Consider the following 22,966-nt stretch of genomic DNA (forward strand, 5'->3'; position numbering starts at 1 on the left):
ACATGTACTGTTGGTGGGCCTTGAGGACAGGGTTGGGGAACTCTGTTCTAAATAGAAGCTACAAGTAATAATGAACTACCCTGCCCAGTAAGTCTAGAAAGGACCATCCTAGCTAAGCTGCTCTGGCTGCATCTCCCCTGACTTTTACCCCCTACTCTGCTGCTCCTGCTTCCTTCCTTCCCTTTTTCATAGTTAAAAAACAGACCCATTTCTTAGACGACGACAATCACAAAAAACGTAAAATTTAAAATACATGCTTTCAGAGGTATGAACAGGAAGGACAAAAAGGGCATGCTTTTAACCTCTTGAGGACTGCAGGGCTAAACCCCCCTAGTGACCAGGCAATTTTTAGTTTAAAAGGCCACTGCAGCTTTAAGGCCAAGCTGCAGGGCCGCACAACATAGCACACGAGTGATTCCCCCCCCCCCCTTTTCTCCCCACCAACAGAGCTCTCTGTTGGTGGGGTCTGATCGCTCCCCCCATGTTTATTTTTTTTTTAATAAATATTTGTGTTGCCTTTTTTTAAAAAAAAACCCCTCTTCCTTTAACCCCCTTCCCTCCCTCGCTCCCTCCCTCCCCACAGCCGGCCAATTACGGCGATCGGCTGTCATAGGCTTCTGCCTATGAGAGCCGATCGCTCTCTTGTCCCCCAGGGGGACAGCCGTGTCACACGGCTGTCCCCAGTGCAGCGCTGCTGCTGATCGCAGCGCTGCACAGAGTAAATAGACGGCGATCATGCCGTCTAACAGTCTCCCGAGCGGCAATAGCCGCTCGGAGACTGAAGGCGGGGCGGAGCTCCGCCCCCCAAGCAGGAGATGCGCGCGCAGCCTGCGCGCGATCTCCTGCAAAACAGAGCCCCAGGACTTTACGCCAATTGGCGTTAGGCGGTCCTGGGGCTGCCGCCGCGGCCACGCCTACTGGCGTGACGCGGTCGGCAAGAGGTTAAACATGGCAAAAATGCATTCCCACTGCAGACCTCACTCTAACCGTGTTTGACCAATCACAATGATTAAGAAAATTATGTGCAGGTACATACTGGACATCACCCCTGGCTGCCCTCTTCATGGAAATGGCAGATGTTGGCAATACAACTGCTGAGGCCTTCTACTATACTCTAACATCTAGTTTGCTGTGATAATGTCAGCTCGAAAGCCTTGAGTTTGACACCTGTGCAGTAACACACAGTATAGCTGTAGCTTTAGCTTGCAAAAGTGTCCGTGAATTCAGACTAACCTGACGGCTGCAGCAGCCCACTGTTATATCCTGCAAAAGGGATAAACTTAAAGGGATACTGTAGGGGGTCGGGGGAAAATGAGTTGAAGTTACCCAAGGCTTCTAATGGTCCCCTGCAGACATCCTGCGCATGCGCAGCCACTCCCTAATGCTCCGGCCCCGCCTCCGGTTCACTTCTGGAATTTCAGACTTTAAAGTCTGAAAACCACTGCGCCTGCGTTGCCGTGTCCTCACTCCCGCTGATGGCACCAGGAGCGTACTGCGCAGGCCTAGTATGGTCTGTGTATGCGCAGTACGCTCCTGGTGACATCAGCGGGATTGAGGACACGGCAACACAGGCACAGTGGTTTTCAGACTTTAAAGTCAGAAATTCCAGAAGTGAACCGGAGGCGGGGCCGGAGCATCGGTGAGTGGCTGCGCATACGCAGGATGTCTGTGGGGGACCATTAGAAGCCTCGGGTAACTTCAACTCATTTTCCCCCGACCCCCCTACAGTATCCCTTTAAGTGATCTCAGAGGGTCCTATTCCTAACTGACTGGGGACAGGGTATCTCTGATTAAAGAGGAATTTTAACCTAGGATTGAACTTCATCCCACTCAGTAGCTGTTGTCTCCTTAGATCTTCAAGGACATCTGATATTTATGAAAACCCTCCCCTAGTGTGATGTCAGGGCCACGGTCCTGACAGTTTGCTGTCTGTGAACCTCCTTGCATTGTGGGAAATAACAGCTATTTCTAACTACCAAGCAAGCAATCTCCCTCTGTGCATAGAACTCTCCGAAACAAACATTACACACAGATCACGTGGCAGGAGTAAAGATGTAAAGATGTCGCCACCGGAAATACATTTTTAAATAAGGTAGAGGAAAGATTTTACAATGGGCAAACACTGACTAATTAATTTATAAAATCAATATTGGGCAATACTGTAAAAAAACAAAACAAAACATTATTTTCAGCTGGAGGCGCCTCCTTTTCAAAGAGGAATTATTTTTATTTGAGTTTGAATTTCCATTTTGTTTAAAAATAGTAATCCTTAAATGGAAGAAAATTCTGTTGAGATTGAAGACCCTTTATTGAGATTAGGACTAATATTCTTGTCTGCTGCACAATTTTACCTTCAGATGAAGTAATGCAACAGTGCAAATATTGATTCATCCACATTCCATATAATAATAATAATTATGATAATAATACCGTGGCTTTACATTATTAATGGTTACCCATAAGTATAAAAAAAAGTCTTATTAGCATTAGCCCTGGAATTAATTTTGAAAATGTTAAGTTACAATTGTATCTTCTTTGTGTTACATCTCTCTGCACTGATTAAAAAGAAAGAAAAAAAACTATGTAAAGGTTGCAAAAAAAAAAAAAAAAATTAAAAACCTACACCAAACATCTACAAACATATGCAGGCTGAAAGAAAGCACTGTAGTCTTTACTAATATAACAGGGTTTTCCTACACCTATAAATTGGCTTCTCTAAACCTGGGGTCTCAAACTCGCGGCCTGCGGGCCATTTGTGGCCCTCGATACAATATTTTGTGGCCCTCGCCGGCAAAAGCTTCCTTATAGTTCGCTTCAGTGCTCCCCAGTAATCCGCCGCATCCCCGCCGCTAAACGAGGGCTGCAGAGCCCCCAAATCGCCCAGGGGGCAATCTGCCGGCATTTCCTGGAAGGGGCAGAGCTTTCAGCTTCAGCTCCTCCTGACGTCAATCGCCGCCTCTCCCCGCCCCTCTCTGTGAAGGAAGAGTGAGAGGGGCGGGCAGAGGCGGCGATGCTCTGCGATTGTGAAATTCCTTATGCGGCCCAGCCTCATCCTGACTTTGCCTCCTGCGGCCCCCAGGTAAATTGAGTTTGAGACCCCTGCTGTAAACTCTTACTGGCTGTATTTTTGTGCAGTCAAGGCAGAAAAAAGCTTGATAGTTTTTTTTAGTCTTTGGAAATACTGGGAACATTGCTAAAGACACAATTCCACCATTCTCTAAAATGGCCCCAGTAAACTGTTTTAGTTTCAGGGTTTCAAAGATCAGTTGCAAAATTGCATTATAAAAACCCTTCTTTTAAAACGCTGGCATCAACAAACAAAATAAAGAGCGAAGCGGGAGTTTAGGAGTAATTTATTTCAAAATAAACTAGTGATGAAGACGTGTGTGAAAAAATAAATAAAAATAATAATTAATTTGAAGCTGTTAATCCAAAACCTGTTATGGGCGCAATAGGTTATGTTGATTCGAGGCAGGTAATTTGGGCAAATAGCCCAGTCAGGAACATTATGGCTGTGGCAGCACCGACGGTGTGATTGGGACCTCAGAGTTTGGCTTTTATACAGCCAAACTCCAGCTAACATTGGAGGTCAGCCGAATTCTGGGTAGTGGTATAGATAAAGGTGGTGGCGCACGGAATTACCTTAACTCCAGATAGTGGTGGAGATCAAAGGATGTCACTTTGGCGCACACTCTTCCCCGCGCTGTGCCTGACCTGGGCGCTGCCATAGACGTAATGTTAATAATTCTATGGCCACACCGCGGGTTTTTAAATGTAACTTGGGATCACTGGACCTCAGATGAATTCTCCCTCCGTGTTGTTTTGACTCAAAGGGGGGGAATAGTATTTAACAGCAGCAGGGTGAGCCATTTCGGCTCACCCTGCACCCAACTGACCAGATGATGAAACAACATGTATGTGGCGGAGATAGTGGCGGTGCATGTAGCCAACCTTCAAATGTAACCAATGAGTGGCACAGGTCTGTAGTGGCACCAGGGGTTCAACTACTATGTAGCCGGTCACCGGATATCAGCAGAAGGGGTAAGTAGGCATTGTACATATGGATACGGGAAGTAGAGGCATGGGTAAGTAACTGGCCGCCCGGGGTTTGGCTATTCTGTAGCCGACCCAACCTTGGCTATTGGTTAGTGTTAGGATTAGGTAGGGGGAATGTAAGTGTTAGGAATATATATGGGGGGTTAGTGTTATGCTTAAGTAGTGTAGGGATAGTGTGTGAGAAGGATTAGAGAAGGCAACAGTAGAATATTGATAACATTACCAGAAGTCATTTTTAGATGTCCACATGCTGACCCCCTCCAAGGTATTCTGAATGTTGACAGGTATGTTCACCATGCCACTGACAACAGCTGGCACTTGTATAGTTATTACACTGCAGCCACACTAATGCCTCTACCATGTGCTAGGGCAAATTGTGGAGAAAGGCAATAAGCTGACCTTCTGTACATTTCTGGGTTCTCCGCACGCCCTGCCCTCTTTGCTAGTGTACATTTGGAATCATGTAAACGTTACACAGTGGGGCACATTTATCAAAACTGGTGCTAATAAGATTGGAGCAAAACAAGTTTATTTTGTGGTTGGACTTCAGTACTGGTCCCTGTGTTTGGATAAAGCAATGAGACTTCCAAAACTTACTTCTATAACATTTTTTGATATTGCGAACTAAGAGTACTGCATACAGTATTCAAACTTATTTGAGACAGTAGGACAAATTTTAGAGTTTGTTCTCTGGTTATAGAATTACATTGTTCTCTAATGTAAAAAAAAGGATATATAGAATTTAATAGAAGATGAAAAATTATCTCCTAGGATGTATGTCTGTCACAGTCGCTCAATGATTGTTAATGAAAAAGCACACACTATGCGCGATATTATGCTGCAGGTTGTACGTTTTTGTCCACATACAAAATTTGCATTTAACTGTGAAAAATCCAATTGACTTCCATTGTTTTTAAGTTGTAATGCAAATCTGACAAGTGTGAACCTTGCCTTGCAGTGGATTTTTTGTCAATGCAAGCAGCTTCCTAGGGGTGGGCGAGGCAGGTGTGCACCCAAAGCACAGTGCAGGTAGGAGGTGCAGCCCCCTACATTGCAGGGCTTCGACAACAGGAAGTGTTTACTGTGAACACTCACCTCTTCAGGCCTCAATGGGATAGAGGTCCACATGCCACCGGTCTTTTCTTTGTCTCCAGCAACGCTCACTCTATTTCTTGATTACCAGAAATAGAGTGAGTGACTCTGCAGACAGAAAAGCCCAATGGCACATGGACCACTATCACACGGAGCCCGCAAAAGGTGGGTGTTGGCTGCAACCTGCGCCCCCTGCCTAAGCTCTGCAATGCAAGGAGGAGTACAGAAGGGGTCCCAAGGTGAGAGGAGCCGGGTTCCTTCCCTGCAGCTGTGTCAGTGTGCCCACTGCTCACCCTCCTGCACTGTAACCTCCCAGCCTGCTGTTAAAGTTCTTTGGGGGGGGGGGGGGGCGATTGTGGGCACCTATACCTGGCTACCAATATGGGGGGCACCTATACCTGGCTACCTATATTGGGAGCACCTATACTTGGCTCGATATATGGGGGCACCTATACCTGGCTACCTATACTGGGGGCACTTACATCTGGCTACCTAATACTGGGGGCCACCTCTGGCTAACTCATACTGGAGGCTGCAAAATACAGAATCACAAATAGCGTTCTCTATCCTATGGTGGGGGATCACAATTTTTAGACCTGTAGCCTGGGACCAATTTAGCCTATAAACTGCCTTGAATGCAGCCTGTTTTGTTCAAGTCTCCTGCCGGACCCAGTGTTATATACCCCTTCCCTCTCCCCCACTCAGAGATGCAAAATCATATATCTGTAATAAGAAGGTGTCGCCTGTCAAGTAATATACTTCCTGATAAACTGAGCTTACTGAATTAAATGCTTGCAATACAGTGTTATAATATCAAATACCCTGAATGGTTAAACATAAAGCTAAATCCTAAAGTATTTTGTACAAACACAAATAAATGTATGAATACTGAATGGCTGTAAATAGTGCTAGCATTAAATACACCAGTTTTCATTATCTCGCAACCACGGGTATCTTATAAACTCTTGAAATGAAGAAATCAATATTATGGATTGAAAATGTGTTTGTTTATACACAGTTCTGATTCATTCCTCAAAATCCAGTGGTGAGGTTATTAGTAGATGGTAATTATCACTGGAAGAACCGAACTCAGTGCAATAAATAGGATTAAAATGTGACAATTTATCCTAGTGAATTAGGGTCCTGATGGGCAAAGCTCCCCTCTCTTCATATTGTGATCTCACCTTTTCTATATAATACATTTTAATACATACTGTATTTTTTGGAATAAAAGACAAACTTTTTGTTCCCCAAAACTGGGGTGGAAAAGTGGGTGCATCTTATATTCTGAATATAATATATACAGGGTAAAAAGTGGTGCAGAGTGCGCAGAAAAGCACTTGCCTCATCCGGCCGATGCACTCCTCTCCCCCTCGCGGAGGTCACAAGGAATGGAGGACCCGGAGCTATATAGCTGTGGCTGCAGAAGAGGATTGCATGTACAGCGACAGGGGCGAGAGGGAGAGAAGTGTGGTGGCAGGATCAGGTGAGAAGTGGCAGTGCAGTGTAGTCTGCAGTATAACTTAGCCGGTAGGGCAGCAGGGATTAGTGTAGTGTAGTCTGTGGTGCAGCTTAGCTGGTAGGAATTCAAGATTTAGTATAGTCTAGTCTGTAGTGCAGTGTACCGTAGCTTAGCCAGTAGGGCAGCAGGGGTTAGTGTAGTGTAGTGTAGCTTAGCCAGTAGAAAAGCAGGGGTTAGTGTAGTGTAGTGTAGATTAGCTAGTAGTGCAGTAGAGGTTAGTGTAGTGTAGTATAGCTTAGTTGGTGGGTGCAGCAGGAGTTAGTATACTGTAGTGTAGCTGGTCAGTGTAGCTTAGAGTGAGTTTGGGGTTGTCCATAAGACGCCCCTGCACAATAGACGTACCAGGTATAATCATTTTTTCCCCTGATTTTTTCCCCTCTTAAAGTTGCATCTTATAGTCTGAAAAATACAGTATTAAATAAAAAAGAACTGTATTATAAGTAAGGTCAGCAAGTAAGTAACAAACTTAAGTTAATTTGGAACAATTAATTCTGTCCTAAAAAGTTATTTTATAAACCAGGTGAGAAATAGATAAATCAAAATTCAAGTTTTGTTTATCATGGATTAGAGGAGTACAGTATATAGTATTATTTAAATTGGACAGAAAATGAAATCTTAAAGTGTCCACTAATAATAAAATCTTGATTGATTAGCAGAAGTAGAGTCTTACAAAATGTATTTAGTAGAAGGGTAAGCTGAATGAATGTACTTTTGAAAGGCTACATTAATTAGTTCCCCATATTAAATAAACACGGTAAGATTGTACAATCAATATTGTATCATTAGTGGACACCTTAAAGGATACCCGAAGTGACATGTGACATGATGAGATAGACATGGGTGTGTACAGTGCCTAGCACACAAATAACTATGTGTGTTCCTTTTTTTCTTTCTCTGAAAGAGTTAAATATCCTGATAGTGGCTGACTCAGTCCTGACGCAGACAGGAAGTGACTACAGTGTGACCCTCACTGATAAGAAATTCCAACTATAAAACACTTTCCTATGAGAAAATGGCTGCTGAGAGCAAGAAATAGATAAAAAGGGGAATTTCTTATCAGTGAGGGTCACACTGTAGTCACTTCCTGTCTGAGTCAGTGATATTTAACTCTTTCAGACAGAGAAAGAAAAAAAAGGAACACAGCATAGTTATGTGTGCTAGGCACTGTACATACACATGTCTATCTTATCATGTCACATGTCACTTCAGGTATCCTTTAACATACTTTATTATTTTATTTTTTGGCTTTTTTTGTCTGTTGCAGAAACATTTCGGGCACACACGACAAAACAAAATTACTATTGGCATTATGGAACAATTTGTCAAGGAGTTATCTGAATCTGGTTCAAAAGCTATGTATATGACTACAATACAGATCTGCAGATAAATGTTATCAATGCTCCATAATCTCAAGGTCAAATAAATAAATTACTAGAGTGTCAATTCATCAAAGGCTGTTCGATAAAAAAAACAAGTCGGGAAATTACAGCATTTGGTATTTTAGACTTTAATGTGCTAATTCATCAATATATTCACAGGTGCGGTAGAAGTTTGGTAATTTACCGAAGCCCATTGTCGGTAATAGCAGAAGAGTGTGTGCAGAGACAGCAATACAATAGTAAGAGGCATCCCAACATCCCTTTAGATGTGCATGTTTTGTTATACTGTTTGTTATACTGTCTCTGCTCGCTTTGAATCTGTCCATTAGTCTTTTTAACATTTTATTTAATTGCCACAGCTTAGATGAACTTCCAGGAGACATTACACATGCCATGCTTAGGTGATTTCCCCACTAGTTCCTCCGCATATTCAAACAGGAACCTAAGAGGTTAAACTGCTGAAGGGAGCAGGGGAAGCTGCTTTTGTTCCCGTGATCTCTCTGCTCGCTGCCTTGAGCAAGAAAAGCTAGACCCGTCGGAGAAGTCTATGAAACGGCATCATGGGGACTTGCAGGAGGCAGGGGCTGTTTCTATTGGCTTCTACCTCTGTCAGTCAAAGGTAATCATCTCTGCTTCTGTGAGTTCTGCTATTTCCCGTACTGATTCCGACAGAGGACAACTGCCCGTAATGGAACAGTGTTTTACCGCATGCTGTAACCTTGATGAATTGACATTTACTGACATTTGTTGAGGTGTTTAACGCCCAAGTCAGTAATTTACCTCACCGCTCAATCATTTCAGCTTGTCATGCAGCAACAGCTTTGATAAATTGACATTTTCCTAAGTGCTCAGTAAAATCAGCTGTTTCCAGCATTACCGAATGCGGTAATGCTTGATAAATTGATGCCCATGTATCCCTGTGAGAAAAAGCAATAGATTATCAACAATGAAAGTTCCCCCTTCTGTATTATGCATTTGTTATTGACTGGCTTGATAATATACCCTGTAACCCCTAAACCTGTTTATTAGCCATTTAGAGCCACTTGTGTATTATAGTGTATAACTCTTTTACATCTGTATTTTCATGAAGGACATTTTAAATTATTTCCAGCAATGCAATCTCACTACACTTCTATGACTCCTTAGTGCAGCTCTCTTTACTGTAGCTAGAGGCTGCTGCAAAGTGTAAGGTTAGAAGCTCCTGTCGTCTCTTTTACCTTATAAAATTCTTACCATACATAAAAATACCACACAGTTCACAAGTGTCATCATTTAGATGTTATGGTCATTTAAAATGGCCATTTTAGTGTTTTAACCATGCTTAAGCACATACAGCAGAGACCATATAGCGATCATTTCATCTTCTCCCTCCTCAAAAATCACAGAAATGTGCATAATTCGTCCGATAATTATTTTCTAATAAGACTTGAACTACTGTTAAATCTCAGGAGTATGGTAATTAGTTAAGATTCTTGATCACCTTCTGTGGAGCACGAATGAAGGGATGAAATGAGAACTAATCTGGCATGACCTTGGTGAAAAAAAATACATCAATGCAATAAATCTTATGTATTGTACGCTGGCCAGCTGTTAGCCAAGAAGATATTGTTGTATGTGCTTGAGCTGTTGGCAAGGAAAACAAATCCTCCTCTTATGTGTCACATTTTACATTTCAGTTTGGTACTATTCTTCTCACCCAATTTACAAGCTTAACATCAGATTGTCATATTCTAAACACCACTACTGATCTTTCGAATAAGGACTGTCATTTCATTTGGAGCATTTCAGTACCATGTTATTCCAGCTGCATAGGATACTCCTTGTATTTCCCATTCTTCAACTGCCATTTGAATACCAAAGCTGGAAAATATCATCTCTATGCTTTCTTAAAAGGCTTAAAATGGCTTATCTCTTGTTAATTTAATCTATAGCAGGGCCAGCACGAGAACAGCAACGAGGCCGCCTGCGGAAATAGCTGCGGGAGGCTCCTTGTTGCCGTTTGCTCTCTTTCTTTTCTGCTGGACCTCTAACTGAACTGCCTCGTGTATTCTGAGGGGTCATCACCTTCTCTCTCTTCCCATGTTCCTCAATCTGTTTTTCCAAATGCTTCTGTATGGCCATTCCTAAGACTTCAACTTCCATGGAGGCTCCATATACTTCCCAAGTCATTCCTTTTTCATCCCAACTGACCTCCCGTACTGGCTCTGGTTGACTGGATTTGGTTTCTTTCACATGGACTTCAGGATGAGATGCTTTGGGTGATTTTCCTTTAGGTGTCATGGGGTCAGTTGCAATAGATCTGGTTTCCACTCTAAAGGACACTTGCATCTCAGCATCTTTCATTGCTGGCTTCTCTACAGAATGATGGCCTTGGTTCATCCCATCATTGTGGAAAACAAATGAGCTTGAACCATCTAATGGGACCATAGGACTTATAGCTATTGATGTATATTGTACCGTAATATCAACTTGAGTTCCTACATCTTGGTACTGTGGTTTTGTTTCTAGTGATGTCTTTGAAAGTTCACTCATGCTACAGGGATCCTGCTTTTTTGCCTGGTTAAGATGTACACCAGTTTGTTCAGACTGAAAGGAAAATGATGTAGGCTCCTGTGAAAAAACAAAAGGGCTGACTGCAACAGACACATACTCCACTTTGTTGCCAGTATGAGTTTCCGTTTCCTCCTCAGGAGGAGTCAGTTCAAATGAATAGGTTTTAGACACCACATCAGCATTACCCGCTTCTTTCTTCCCATTCTCTCCTTCTCTTTTATGTTGGAAGGTAAAAGAAACTTCATCAGGTGGTATTATGGGACTCACTGCTATTGATCTATATTCTATTTTTGGACAAGCTCCAACTTCTTCTTCAGGGGGAGTGAGTTCAATAGAGCATGTTTTTGCTATGCTATCTGAAATTTTCCCCTCCTTATTTTTCTTCTGCTCTGCAACAGGTGAAAGAGATGTCTTTTCAGACAAGAAACTGAAAGAGGAAGATTCACCTGGAAGTACAATGGGACTAATGGCCACCGATACACATTGCACGCTGGTGCCAGCCTGTGTGCTCACGTCTTCATTTAGTGCACTTGTTAAACAATTGTCTTTGCTGTCTAACAGTTTGCCACCATTTTGTTGGTCTGACTGGAATGTAAATGAGGAAGACCCATCCGGTGGGATAATTGGGCTAACTGCCACTGACACACACTCTGCTCTGGCCTGGGTCCCAACATCGTGACTGGGAGGGGTCAGTTCAATGGAACATGATTTTTGTACCAGCTGCTCTCCTGATGCGTTGTCAGGACATGTTCTTAATGTATGAAATGTAAAGGAAGAACCTTCAGGTGGAATGATTGGACTTACAGCTACCGATTTATACTCCACTTTGCCCACAATACTGTGATTGATGAGTTCTGGTGAACATGCATTTTGGAGACTGTCTTTTTTTTCAGTGTCTCTTCCTTCATATATCTTTATATCGCCTTGACTTTGTGTGCCATGATGTGTCTGGAACGTGAATGATGTGTCACCAGGTGGAATAAAAGGGCTTACAGCTATAGACCTGTATTTTTTCTCTTCATTGTGATTGGAGGGAACAGGCTCAAATGAACGTGTTTCTGATATTTCCTCTTTCGTGCTAATCTCTGTGCCATCAGTTCTTACTTTGCCTGTAATTTCAGAACTTGATGCCTGTGGAGCTCTCGTTTGAAAAGTGAAAGATGACTGTTCATCAGGGAATACAAAAGGGCTAACAGCAGTAGACCTGTACTCTTTCTCTTGTACATCACCTTGACGATTTGGCAATACTGGGTTACTTATGTGTGTTTTTCCAATTAGTTCCCCATTTGCAACCTTCTTACATCCTGTCAACCCTTCCTCTTGGGCTTTCTGTTTTTGTTCATCACAACTGATATTTGGGACCTTTTTCAGATCCAGTTCTTCAGCCACATGCTTGTTTTTGTCTTGTGGGGATGTGTTTGTTAATATACCTCCTTTTGTATCATGAATTATATCTGAATGTGCTCCTAAAGAGAGATTCCCTTCCGTAACACTGGGATCATTCACACACTGCTCTTTACAGTCTTTACTGTGTTCTGAATTGTAAACACTTTTTTCCGGTGTTCCTATCACACCTGTCCCACATGAAGTACTTGTGCTTTGCAACTGTGTCGCTGATTCATTGATATCATGTTTGTTTATGTCTCCTTGACTTGGTGAGGTTTGGTCTTCCCTTCCTTGGTGCAAGGAATAAGTGCTGTCAGTATCTACAGAAAAATCTCTATGCCCTCCTAAGAGGCTCTCTGCATCAGTGTCAAAGCTGAAGCTTTCTGGAAAGTCATAGTCTCCCTGTACACTGACACAGAAGTTCCTCATGCAAAGATCCTCCCCATCAAATCCGACAGTACCCATGGGATCATCAGCCTGCCATATCCTAGATGATATGGGAGAACGCAGGGAAACATTCTCACTGGCAGCATCTGGCGTTGACAGCTGCAATCGATGAGGCTCTTTAGGACTGCCCATCTCTGGACCAGCTCTCTTCCATAATATTTCAAAATCTTTCCTGAGAATCTCCTACAATAAAACACAAAGAATGAACAATATTAAACAAATATAAAGGAAATAATGATTATGCAAAATGCATGCGTAATCTCTATCAGCAAAATAACTTTAAAAGTCACACATATAGAATGGCCCAAATTCTCCCCCCAAAATTGTTTAAAGAGAAACCGTGACCAAGAATTGAACTTCATCCTTTCCCATGAGAAATCTTTTCCTTTTTACAAACGGATCATCAGGGAGCTCTGTATGGCTGATATTGTGGTGAGACCCTCCCACAGTGTGATGTCAGGACCATGGGTCCAACTGCCAAAAAAGCAAGCAGCATCTCCTTCCACTAACATCACCTGCCAGCAGTAAAAATGTCACCATGTGGTAAATGTCAGAATGTAAATCAGGGAGAGGAATAATTTTACAATGGGAAAACACTAACCATACATAAATATTGTAAACATGAAGCACTTTTTATTACATTATTTTCACTGGAGTTCCTCTTTAATGAAATATTGTGAGTATTCCACATTTCATTTCTGTGGCCTAAGGCAAATGAAACATAAGTGACAGTCCAGCTTTGTTCCAAAATTTTGGTTTGTATGCAATTAACTTTTTCTCCTGAGTTATCTCCTAGGAGATCATTTTCATTTTCTCTTTAAAATAACCTTTAAGCATTTTACAATTGAAAAAGTACCCAAAAGTAGGTGAACAATACTATCAAAATTATTTAGATATGTTTCTTGCTTGCTGGTGGTTTAAAGGGGCATTTAGGTGTGGAACTATCACCTAGAAGAAAACTCAGGAGAAAAAGTGAATAGCATATGGACCTTTCTTTTCTTAGTTCTTGAGAGTGAGAAATGATAGACCCAAGGGCCCATATGCAATTATCTTTTTCTCCTGAGTTTCCTCCCAGGAGATCATTTCTTCTTTTTCAGGCTGCTTACACACTAAGACGTTACAGGCGCACGTTAGTGCGCCTGTAACGCTCCCCAACGCACAGCAATGTAACACAAGTGGGCTGTTCACACAGCCCACGTTGCGTTACATGTAACGCTGCACGTTCTTAAGAAAGTGCAGCATGCTACGGCGTTAGAGCGGCTTAAGCCGCGTTAGACTGTTTGCACATGCTCAGTCATGTTGGGGAGGAGGAGAGAGCGGCCAGGCACATGGCTAATTAATATTCACTGCACTCAGTGGCGTGCAGTGTTTACTTCCTGGAGCGGCCGCTCTGTGCGGTGATTGGCCGGTGGGACCCCGTGATGCCGCATGCGTCCAAAAATACGCATCACGGATGCCAGTGTGAGCTGCACAACGCAGCTCACTCTGACGTCCACAACGAAGAGCACCAGGCGTCGCGTTAGGTGCACGTTATGCGACCTTAACGTGGCACCTAACGCAACGTCTTAGTGTGCAAGTAGCCTAAAGTACCGTAACTTTCCAAAACTTTACAATTGAAAACGTACCAGAAAGTAGGTGAAAAATACATTAAAATTCATTTTGAGTATTTCCTTGCTTGCTGGTGGTTTAAAGGGCATTTTATTGTCAAGTGTGCAAATATTATCTAGGCGAAAACTCAGTTAATAGCGTATGGGCCAATGGCCCTTATTCAATTAACTTTTCTCTTGAGTTTTCACACAGGCGATAATTTTTTATCTTATCTAAAAATCACTTACTTTTCAGCAAACAAAAGTAATAAGAAGTATGTAAATAAGTAATACTAAACTATTTTGTGTATTGCCTTGCTTGCTGGGGGCTTAATGGGTATTTTATTTAACCCTCTAGGATCCAGTTTATTTAGAGGCTCGTAAGAGCTCCAGGCCAATTTATTTAAGTACATTTTTTATTTCTTCTTTGTTAGATTTCCTAGCTTCTAATTTGTACTGCTGTACAGTATATTTATGGCCAATTGTCACTAGGGGGCAATGTGAGACAATAATAGAGGACTTTTTGCTTTCAGTATTTTATGTTAGCAGGAAAGGATCAATGCCATTTGAAGTCAAAAGCAGTGCAATTATCTCAACCGAGATAACTCTGTTAAAGCTGCTACTGGATTAAAGGTGTGAAAATATCTCCTGTGAGAAAGCACAGTTAAAACGTTGATTTAATAGGGGCAAGCGATTAACTTTATCTCCTGAGTTTTTGACGAAGTGATATTTGCACACCTTTTCAATAAAATGCCTTTTATATCACCAGCAAGCAAGAAAATACTTTTTCACCTACTTTCTGGCACTTTTTCAAATGCAAAGTGCTGTAAAGATATTTTGCAGAGGATGACAATTACCTCCCAGGATAAAAGACTGGAGATATATTTTTCATCTTCTGTTTAAAATAACTTTTCAGTACTGCAATTGAAAAAGTACCAAAAAGTAGGTGAAAAAGTACCATCAAGATGTTTCTGAGTATTTTCTTGCTTGGAGGTGGATTCAAAGGCATTTTATTTATAAGTTGTGAAAATATCACCTAGGAGAAACCTGGAGAAAAAGTGAATTGGTTTGGGTCCACAGGCCATATGTAATTATATTTTTTTTCCTGATTTTTTTGCAGGAGATACTTTTTCATCCTCTCTTTAAAATAGCTTTTCAAAAGTACCAACAAGTAGGTAAAAAGGTACTAGCAATATTTTGTATTTTCTCCTAGGTGAAATTTTCAAACTTGTCAATAAAATGCCATTTAAACCACCAAGTAAGCAAATACTCAAAATAATTTTTATAGTACCTTTTCACCTACTTTTTGGTACTTTTTCCATTGCAAAATCCTAAAAAAGTATATAAATCGAAGATGAAAAATTATCTCCTAGGAGAAAACTCAGGTGAAAAAGTGAATTGCATATGGCCCACTGTCTCTGTTACTGCTGTCTATGTCCACATTTGGTAGAATTCCCCTCACTTATGGTTGCTGTGATGGCAAGTGCTCTGAATTCATGGTATAACCAGGGCAAAAAGAAAGTTGCAGCATTAAAAGAAATATAGTCAGGAAGAGATAAAATAAATAGTTATTTTCCAAATGAATACAGTAAAAACCCCATTATCTGGCACCAACGGGGATTGCTGGATAAGTGTGGTTTCTGGTTGCTTGAGAGTCAATGTTAAAAATAGGCCTAGCTAAAAAGAACGTACTATACCCCACACTAGAGGCCTGCGCGGGTCCACTTTTTCATACCCGCACCCGACCCGCACCCGCGACCCGCTTTCTGGTGAATTTGATACCCGCAACCCGACCTGCACCCGCAGAACCGCTACCCGCAGGCCCGCTACCCGACCTGCTACCCCCGACCCGCTTTTTTACATTTTCTTAAGGTGCACCTTTAAAGTAACATTGGGGAGATGTAAAGTTAATAAAACCTATTTTTATACACAAACCAAAGCTAAAGAAGGTTTTTAGCTTGCTTTCGCTACCCGCACCCGCAGACTGCTACCCGCAACCCTACACGCACCCGCAAGTCACTACCCGCACCCAACCCGCACCCGCAGTTTGAATCAATTTGGGTACCGAACCCGACCCGCATTTCAGGTACCCGACCCGCTGCAGGTCTCTACCCCACACTACACTTGCCATAAACTCTCTATTAATGTTGAAACACAGTAGTTAAAAACAAATGAAGACAAAGGACATATAACTTAATGTAACTGAGGTTTATAACTATATAAAGAGGTGTAAATGTAGATTTATGCATCCTGCAAGGTCAGGACTTTCTGGCTACATGAGAATTCTGGTTAATGGAGTTCTGAATAATGGGGGTTTTACTGTAGTCTTAGGTATGACTGGACTTAAAAGCAATCCTGAACTGAAAACAAACTGATGAGATAAAAACCTATATAGCATTTTCTTGGAATCCAACAGTCTTTTTGTGTGTTTAAAAGCTAAAAAAACATACGTTTTAAAGGACAACTGAAGTGAGAGCGATAGGGAGGCTGCTATATGTATTTCCTCTTAAACAATACCAATTGCCTTTCTGTCCTGCTGATTTTCTGCCTCTAATACTTTTAACTATAGAACCTGAACAAACATGGGGATCAGATTTTCTGACTGAAGTTTGACTGGATTGGCTGCATGTTTGTTTCAGGTGGGTGATTCAGACACTACTAATGCAAAAAAGATCAGCAGGTCACCACCAAGCAACTGGTACTGTCTAAAATGAAATAAATATGGTAGCTTCCATATTTTTCTCACTTCAGGTGTCCTTTAACTATTAGATGTTGACAGTTTTAAATGTTTTACAATCCCATGTTGAACTAATAACTTTTTTGTTTATTCCATTCACTCAGAATTGTCTCTATGCCATGCAACAGTTTTATAGTCTGTAATTAGTTATCAGTGCTACAGTCAGACTGAGGTCCAGTTGGAAAGGAAATGTCATTCAGAACCCTAGTATTTATCCCTTACCAACAGGAAAAAGAAAAAGGTACAAAGCCTTCTTCTATTTAGGTTTAGTATTGTATATATACATTTACCTCATCATGTTACATCAAGTTTTACAACATCTGTCACAAAATTTTAATACAATGCATAATCCAAGGAGTATTTGATGCTCAACGACAGTACATGTTTCTTTTTAAATTAAGATAGACATGTTGAAGATTGTGTTACCACCAGTGATACATTTGAGAATGTAAATCAGGTAGAGGAAACATCTTACAATGGGCAAACACTGATTGAATAAAAAGCATTTAAGAAAAGAAAAACGTTATGAGATTGTACAATAAAATGCTTCCTAAAAAAGGTGGGGGGAAAGGCTGCACATCCCTAAACACATGCTGCAATTGAATGGTTAATCACACAGGCATACACCGCCTCTGCCAGACTGAAAAATGCATGCCCTGCATCCAAGACAAATGCTAACATTTATTAAGCTAGGAGGAACTTTAGCTTCCAATATGGTTTGCATGCAAAGTATATTATACTAGACACTTGCGCCATGGTGAGGCAAACCTCCGGGCAAGTGACCTAACCTAATGCAGGGCATGCATTTTTCAGTCTGGCAGAGGCGGTGTATGCCCGTGCGATTAACCATTCAATTGCAGCATGTGTTTAGGGATGCGCAGCCTTTCCCCCCACCTTTTCTTAACTTTGTAACTATGTAACTATTAGGTTAGCTGCTCCCAGCCCCTCCTCCTGAGTTTCCTGTTTGCATAATAAGTAGTAGCAGATTTGCATATGATTTGCATCTGAATTGAATGCAAAGTGTGCAGAAAATCTATTTAGGTGCTACACACTGAGCTGGTGGTCATTTCAGATGCAGCCTTAGCGGTATGCGCTGGCGTTCTCCTCGCAATAAAATGCTTCCTACCTAATAAAATACCTGGGATTGCGGCCGATTGTGCCGTTTGCGGCCGTTGTGTTGTACATAGCAGGCGCATACAGGTAGCGGCCGTGAGCATGCACACTGACCGTGCAGGTAATGTTGCGGCGGCATTTGTGGTGGGGGGAGGAAGGGGGTTGTGAGGGACGTAGCAGGCAAGGCCTAGTGTCCGTTATTATAACGGGCCTTAAGGTTTAGTTATTTATAATGCTGCATGGTGTAATGGTTAAGGGCTCTGCCTCTGAGACAGGAGACCAGGGTTCGAATCTCAGCTCTGCCTGTTCAGTAAGCCAGCACCTATTCAGTAGGAGACCTTAGGCAAGTTTCCCTAACACTGCTACTGCCTATAGAGCGCGCCCTAGTGGCTGCAGCTCTGGCGCTTTGAGTCTGCCAGGAGAAAAGCGCGATATAAATGTTATTTGTCTTGTCTTGTCTTGCACATCTTCTGGCAGGCACACAAACTGTTAAAATTGGGGACCCAAGGGCTTGCCGACCTGACAGGTATGTTTAAATATTCAGGTGTGTGGCTGGCTTCTGGCTTTTTCTTTCCCCATAGGTGGCTGTTGCTGGAACCATGGATTAGTCTGCTTCTGGAGTGGTAGCATGCATTGGCGGACTGGGCCTGGCGGGCTTTCTTTCAGGCCGATAATCAAGTTCAGAGGAGCAGTATTTAAACCATTGTGCAAAACGCCAGCCAAGTTACTTCCTCCCTGTTATCTTGTCAAAATCTTAATGCTTGAACTTTATTGGGGGTGTATCTCCTTGTTTAAAGGACAACTGACTTTAGAGGCAAATAAGAGGTTGTCATATTTATTTCCTTTTAAACAATACCAGTTGCCTGGCAGTCCTGCTGATCTTTCATGCATCAGTAGTGTCTGAATCGCACAGCTGAAACAAGCATGCAGTACATGCAGTCAAACTTAAGTTAAACATCGGTACTGCATGCTTGTTCAGGGTGTGAGGCTAAAAGTATTAGAGGCAGAGGATCAGCAGGTCAACCAGGCATGGTGCATTGTTTAAAAGGAAATAAATATGTTAGCCTCCATAAACCTCTCTGGTCGGTTGTCCTTCAAAAAATTGGTGGATGTAGTTGAAATTAGACTGCTTTGGTGGACATAGATTGATGGTTTCTGGTTCAAGATTTTCTTTTTGGTGTAATGTTATGACTAATGATCACTTGGCAAAATGCAATAAAGTTTGGTTTAGGTATATAATTTAACAATTGTTTAAAACCCCAATAAAAAAGGTCGTGGCCTTTTTTTCTCCACCTGGTGTTTGTGTGTTCTTATTTTGATAAGACATTAAGTTTCCTTTAATGGCTAGGTCGTGCAGGCTCATGAATTACATTTACGTATTAGCTCAGTAATTCTGCTCATAAAATGTTTTCTTTAATTATTTTCTTGCACCTCTTCCTATTCAACAATGGGGTTGATTCACTCAACAGCGTATTACCGTGCACACACAGCGCACGGCAATATTACCCTTACTAACACCAGTAATTATCATGAGTTATGCTATTAGCACGATTAGCGGTTCTTGCATAGTGTAACCGTTACTGCAGTAGTGTAATAGTAGGGTAATATTGCCCTGCACTGTGTATGCACGGTAATATTACCAGTGTTAAGTTAATCAACCCCAATCTGTTTTATTAGGAGAGATGAGCTACGCAACATATTACTCCTGACTGATGTCCTAAATGCCTGTGACAGCCAGTCAGTGTCCATTACTCTTAAACATCCACTGGAGTTATCAGATCGGTTGTTGTGGACATCAGACACTTTACTATACACATAAAAATACCCCTAACATTACAATACTTTCATCAGACACAATGTTTCGATGCAATATTTAACATGGAATTGTACAGAAAACAGCGCAGTGTTTGGTGAAAATCACTGTGAAATGACTTTTTGGTCAATTGGAACTGAAAATTTCCTTAGAAAGTTGGATTTTACGATCGTATCTGAAGAGAGAAAATACCCTAATCGACCTGTTCAATGGAACGAGAATTACTTCCCGATCACTTTGGATCATAAAAAGTGCACCGAACGATGGCATCTGATAAAAAAAATTGTACCCATTAAAGCGGAATATAACCCTGCATTTCAACTTTGCTCTAAAATATTATTTACAGCATATTATATGCAAAAAGCATTTTTTTTTTTACTAGACCAGCATTGGAAGGGTTAAACACAGACGTTTCAAGTTCCGTGGAGAGATATGCAGAAGTTCAGATTGTTACATTCTATGTATCTATTGATAAACAGTTACACACTCTTTGGCAGTCCTCCAAGCTCCTTCTCAGTCAGAGAGATGAGTCATTCAACACTTAGGGCCCATTCACACTAGAAATCGCTAAACGCTAACGCAAAACGCTGAGCGTTTTTCTGGTGTTTTTTCCTAGCGATTTTTCACTGTATAGAGAGCGTTTTTCCAGCGATTAGCGTTTTGCGATTTCTAGTTCAATTCAAATACTTTTATTGAAACGCTAATCGCTCCAGAATCGCTCAGAAAACGCTGCATGCAACGCGTTTGCGTTTCAGCAAATCGCTAAACGCTTAGATGAGAACACTTACATACACTTTCATTGTGCACAGGTTTTTCAAATCGCTAGCGATTTTCAGCAAAGCTGAAATCGCTCTGAAAACGCACAAGTGTGAATGGGCCCTTAGATACATTTCTGTAAACAAAATGTATCTCTTTTCAGCTTCGGATGCGTCTGCAGAAATCTAAAGGAACTTTAAAGCCCTGTGTAACCCTTCCAATGCTGGTCTAGTAAAAAAAAAAATGCTGGTTGCATATAATATACTGTAAATAATGTTTTAGAGCAAAGTTGAAATGCAGGGTTATATTCCGCTTTAAGGTGCCCATTAAGGGTACAACGTTTTCAATTTTTTCTTAACAGATATGAAGAATGGAAAAATCTAGCCTTTGAACAGGATACTAAGATGGTCCAGTGCTGTCTGTGGGATGATAAACGCTAAACATACATCAATAGAGGCAATGGGAGTGGAGTCCTCTATTTACAGAGAGGATCATTATGACTTTTCAATCTAACAAACAGAATCTAATTTGTTGTTCAGTGGCCAAGAGGAAATAAAGCAGAATGGAAATTAACATGAGAAAAAAATCCTCCTCCACAAAAGTAATTCCAGTCTCAAGGCTGTTTCTATAGGAACAATTTCACAGAGCTGAGCTGTGCTCTGATGTTCACTAAACTGTTAAGTGTTGAGCTGTGTGATCACATAAAGCACTATATACCCCTCTTCACTATACCAGCCTGCTGCTGACCTCCCACATCTCCTGTCATCACTCTATTATAGTCCTTATGGTCAAATGCCTCTCATTAGCTGTGCATCCCAGATCTTCTCAGCTTGTGCCACAGGCAAGGGCATAACACAGCAATTGGGCAGGTCTCAGTCTTCATAGCCTTGTAGGTTGTAAAAGCCTGCATTTTAATTGTCATTATGCTACATTTTTCAAATCAGATGAGGCTTCTCTGGCTAAAATTCTTTTTTTTATAGAGCAGGATCATCCACCAGGCAATCTAGGCAGGTGCTTGGGGCCTAGTGGGTGTCAAGGGGCCTGCCAGCCGCCTTCTTTGACCTCCCTTCAGTTTACCAAAAGGACCACAAGAGGGCCCCAAATCTACTACCTTGCCAAGGGCCCCATTACATCTTAATCCATCTCTGATGTGATCAGAAGCAGCCCAGGTGAAGGAAATAATAGGCGCTGTAGGGGTGCTGCTGCTGGCTGGCTGTATAGGTAGCAAGAAGGCAAGACCAATACAGAATTGCAGCCTGCAAGTCTCTGCTGTAGTATATGGCTGGTGAAAGAGCCCTCTGGAAAAGTTCTTACTTGACATTAACCATTTTAAAAGACAACTATTATGAAAAATTGTAAAATGTAAAATACATACGTGTAAAATGTACGTTTCTGAAATGTACTGTAATTTACCTTTTTCCTATGTTTCTGTCACAGAACATAATAAAAACCTGACAGATCTGACAGATTTTGGACTAGTTTATCTCCTCATGGGAAACTCTCAGTATTTCCTTGATTCTTTTCAAAAGAAAATAAAGAGTACCTGAGGACTCCCCTACGAGGAGTTGGACTAGTCAGATACTCAAAACTTACTGTAAGTGACAGCGACATTTGAAACAGAATTAGTTCTAGTGCACTTTACTCTGGCAGAAATACACATATTATATGTAAAATTTTGCAATAGTCCTGCAACGTTTAGTGTGTTATTTAAAGTGAACCTGAACTGAGTAAAATTATTTAAAATAAACACATGATGTACCTGCAAATGAATATTACATACTTACTTCGTCGTCATTTCCTCTCAGAAGCTCACCATTTTCTTCTTACAACAATTCCTTCCAGTTCTAAAAACATTTGGTCAGAACTAAAATGTATCTGTTGCTGTCAATTATATTATCAGTTGCTGTCAGTTATAACTGAATGGACAACTGATGTGCAAGGAAATGTGCATGTTTCCCTATGGCTCAAGTGGGCCAACATCACAGTTGAACACTGTGCTGACTCGGAAGCTGTTATGGGGTCATCACCATTTTTAAAATAGAGGTAGGAGAATTTCATCGTTCACAGTGAACAAGGATGCGGGAGAGGAGAAAAAGATTGGTGGGTAGACTACATGGGAGGTAAGTATGACCTGTGTATGGTTATGTTGACTTTTATTTTTCAGTTTAGGTTTGCTTTAAAGATTTGTAATGGCAGTAGTATAAATACTGTACCACAAAATCTCATGAAAGTAAATTATCTTAACAGCAAACAATGTTTTGATTGACTACTTCTCTCCAAAGGAAAATATATATATATTTTTTATATTTTATGTTTTAAAAATTGCATTACGATCCCAAGACAATTAAGATTTTCCTGCATTTATAGTTCCACGCAGGGAACCAAATAGAATAAGACAATCCAGGCATATAACACAGGAAATCGCCAGATGATAAACAAAAGATGTGAAACCCCTGAGGCCCGATTCACAAAAGCGTTTGCCAACGGAACCGGCCGACGAAAAAATGCTGCAGGACCCAATTTTCC

General features: G+C 41.4%; 1 protein-coding gene across 3 annotated transcripts in view; it reads right to left on the reverse strand.

Moving 5' to 3' along the window:
• GPRIN1 (G protein regulated inducer of neurite outgrowth 1) overlaps positions 1-22,966 on the reverse strand; it is a 109,748-nt gene that overhangs the window by 7,582 nt on the left and 79,200 nt on the right. For 2 of the 3 annotated variants that reach the window (XM_068272818.1, XM_068272819.1), the window contains exon 2: positions 8,082-12,618. In XM_068272818.1, coding sequence (XP_068128919.1) covers positions 9,970-12,567 — 2,598 coding nt within the window. In that variant the 5' untranslated portion in view covers positions 12,568-12,618 and the 3' untranslated portion in view covers positions 8,082-9,969. Of the gene's footprint in view, positions 1-8,081; positions 12,619-22,966 lie in introns of those variants that run through there. The other variant, XM_068272820.1, reaches the window with a different exon arrangement.

This window comes from Hyperolius riggenbachi, chromosome 3 (genome assembly GCF_040937935.1).
Source record: "Hyperolius riggenbachi isolate aHypRig1 chromosome 3, aHypRig1.pri, whole genome shotgun sequence".
Taxonomy (NCBI): Eukaryota; Metazoa; Chordata; class Amphibia; order Anura; family Hyperoliidae; genus Hyperolius; species Hyperolius riggenbachi.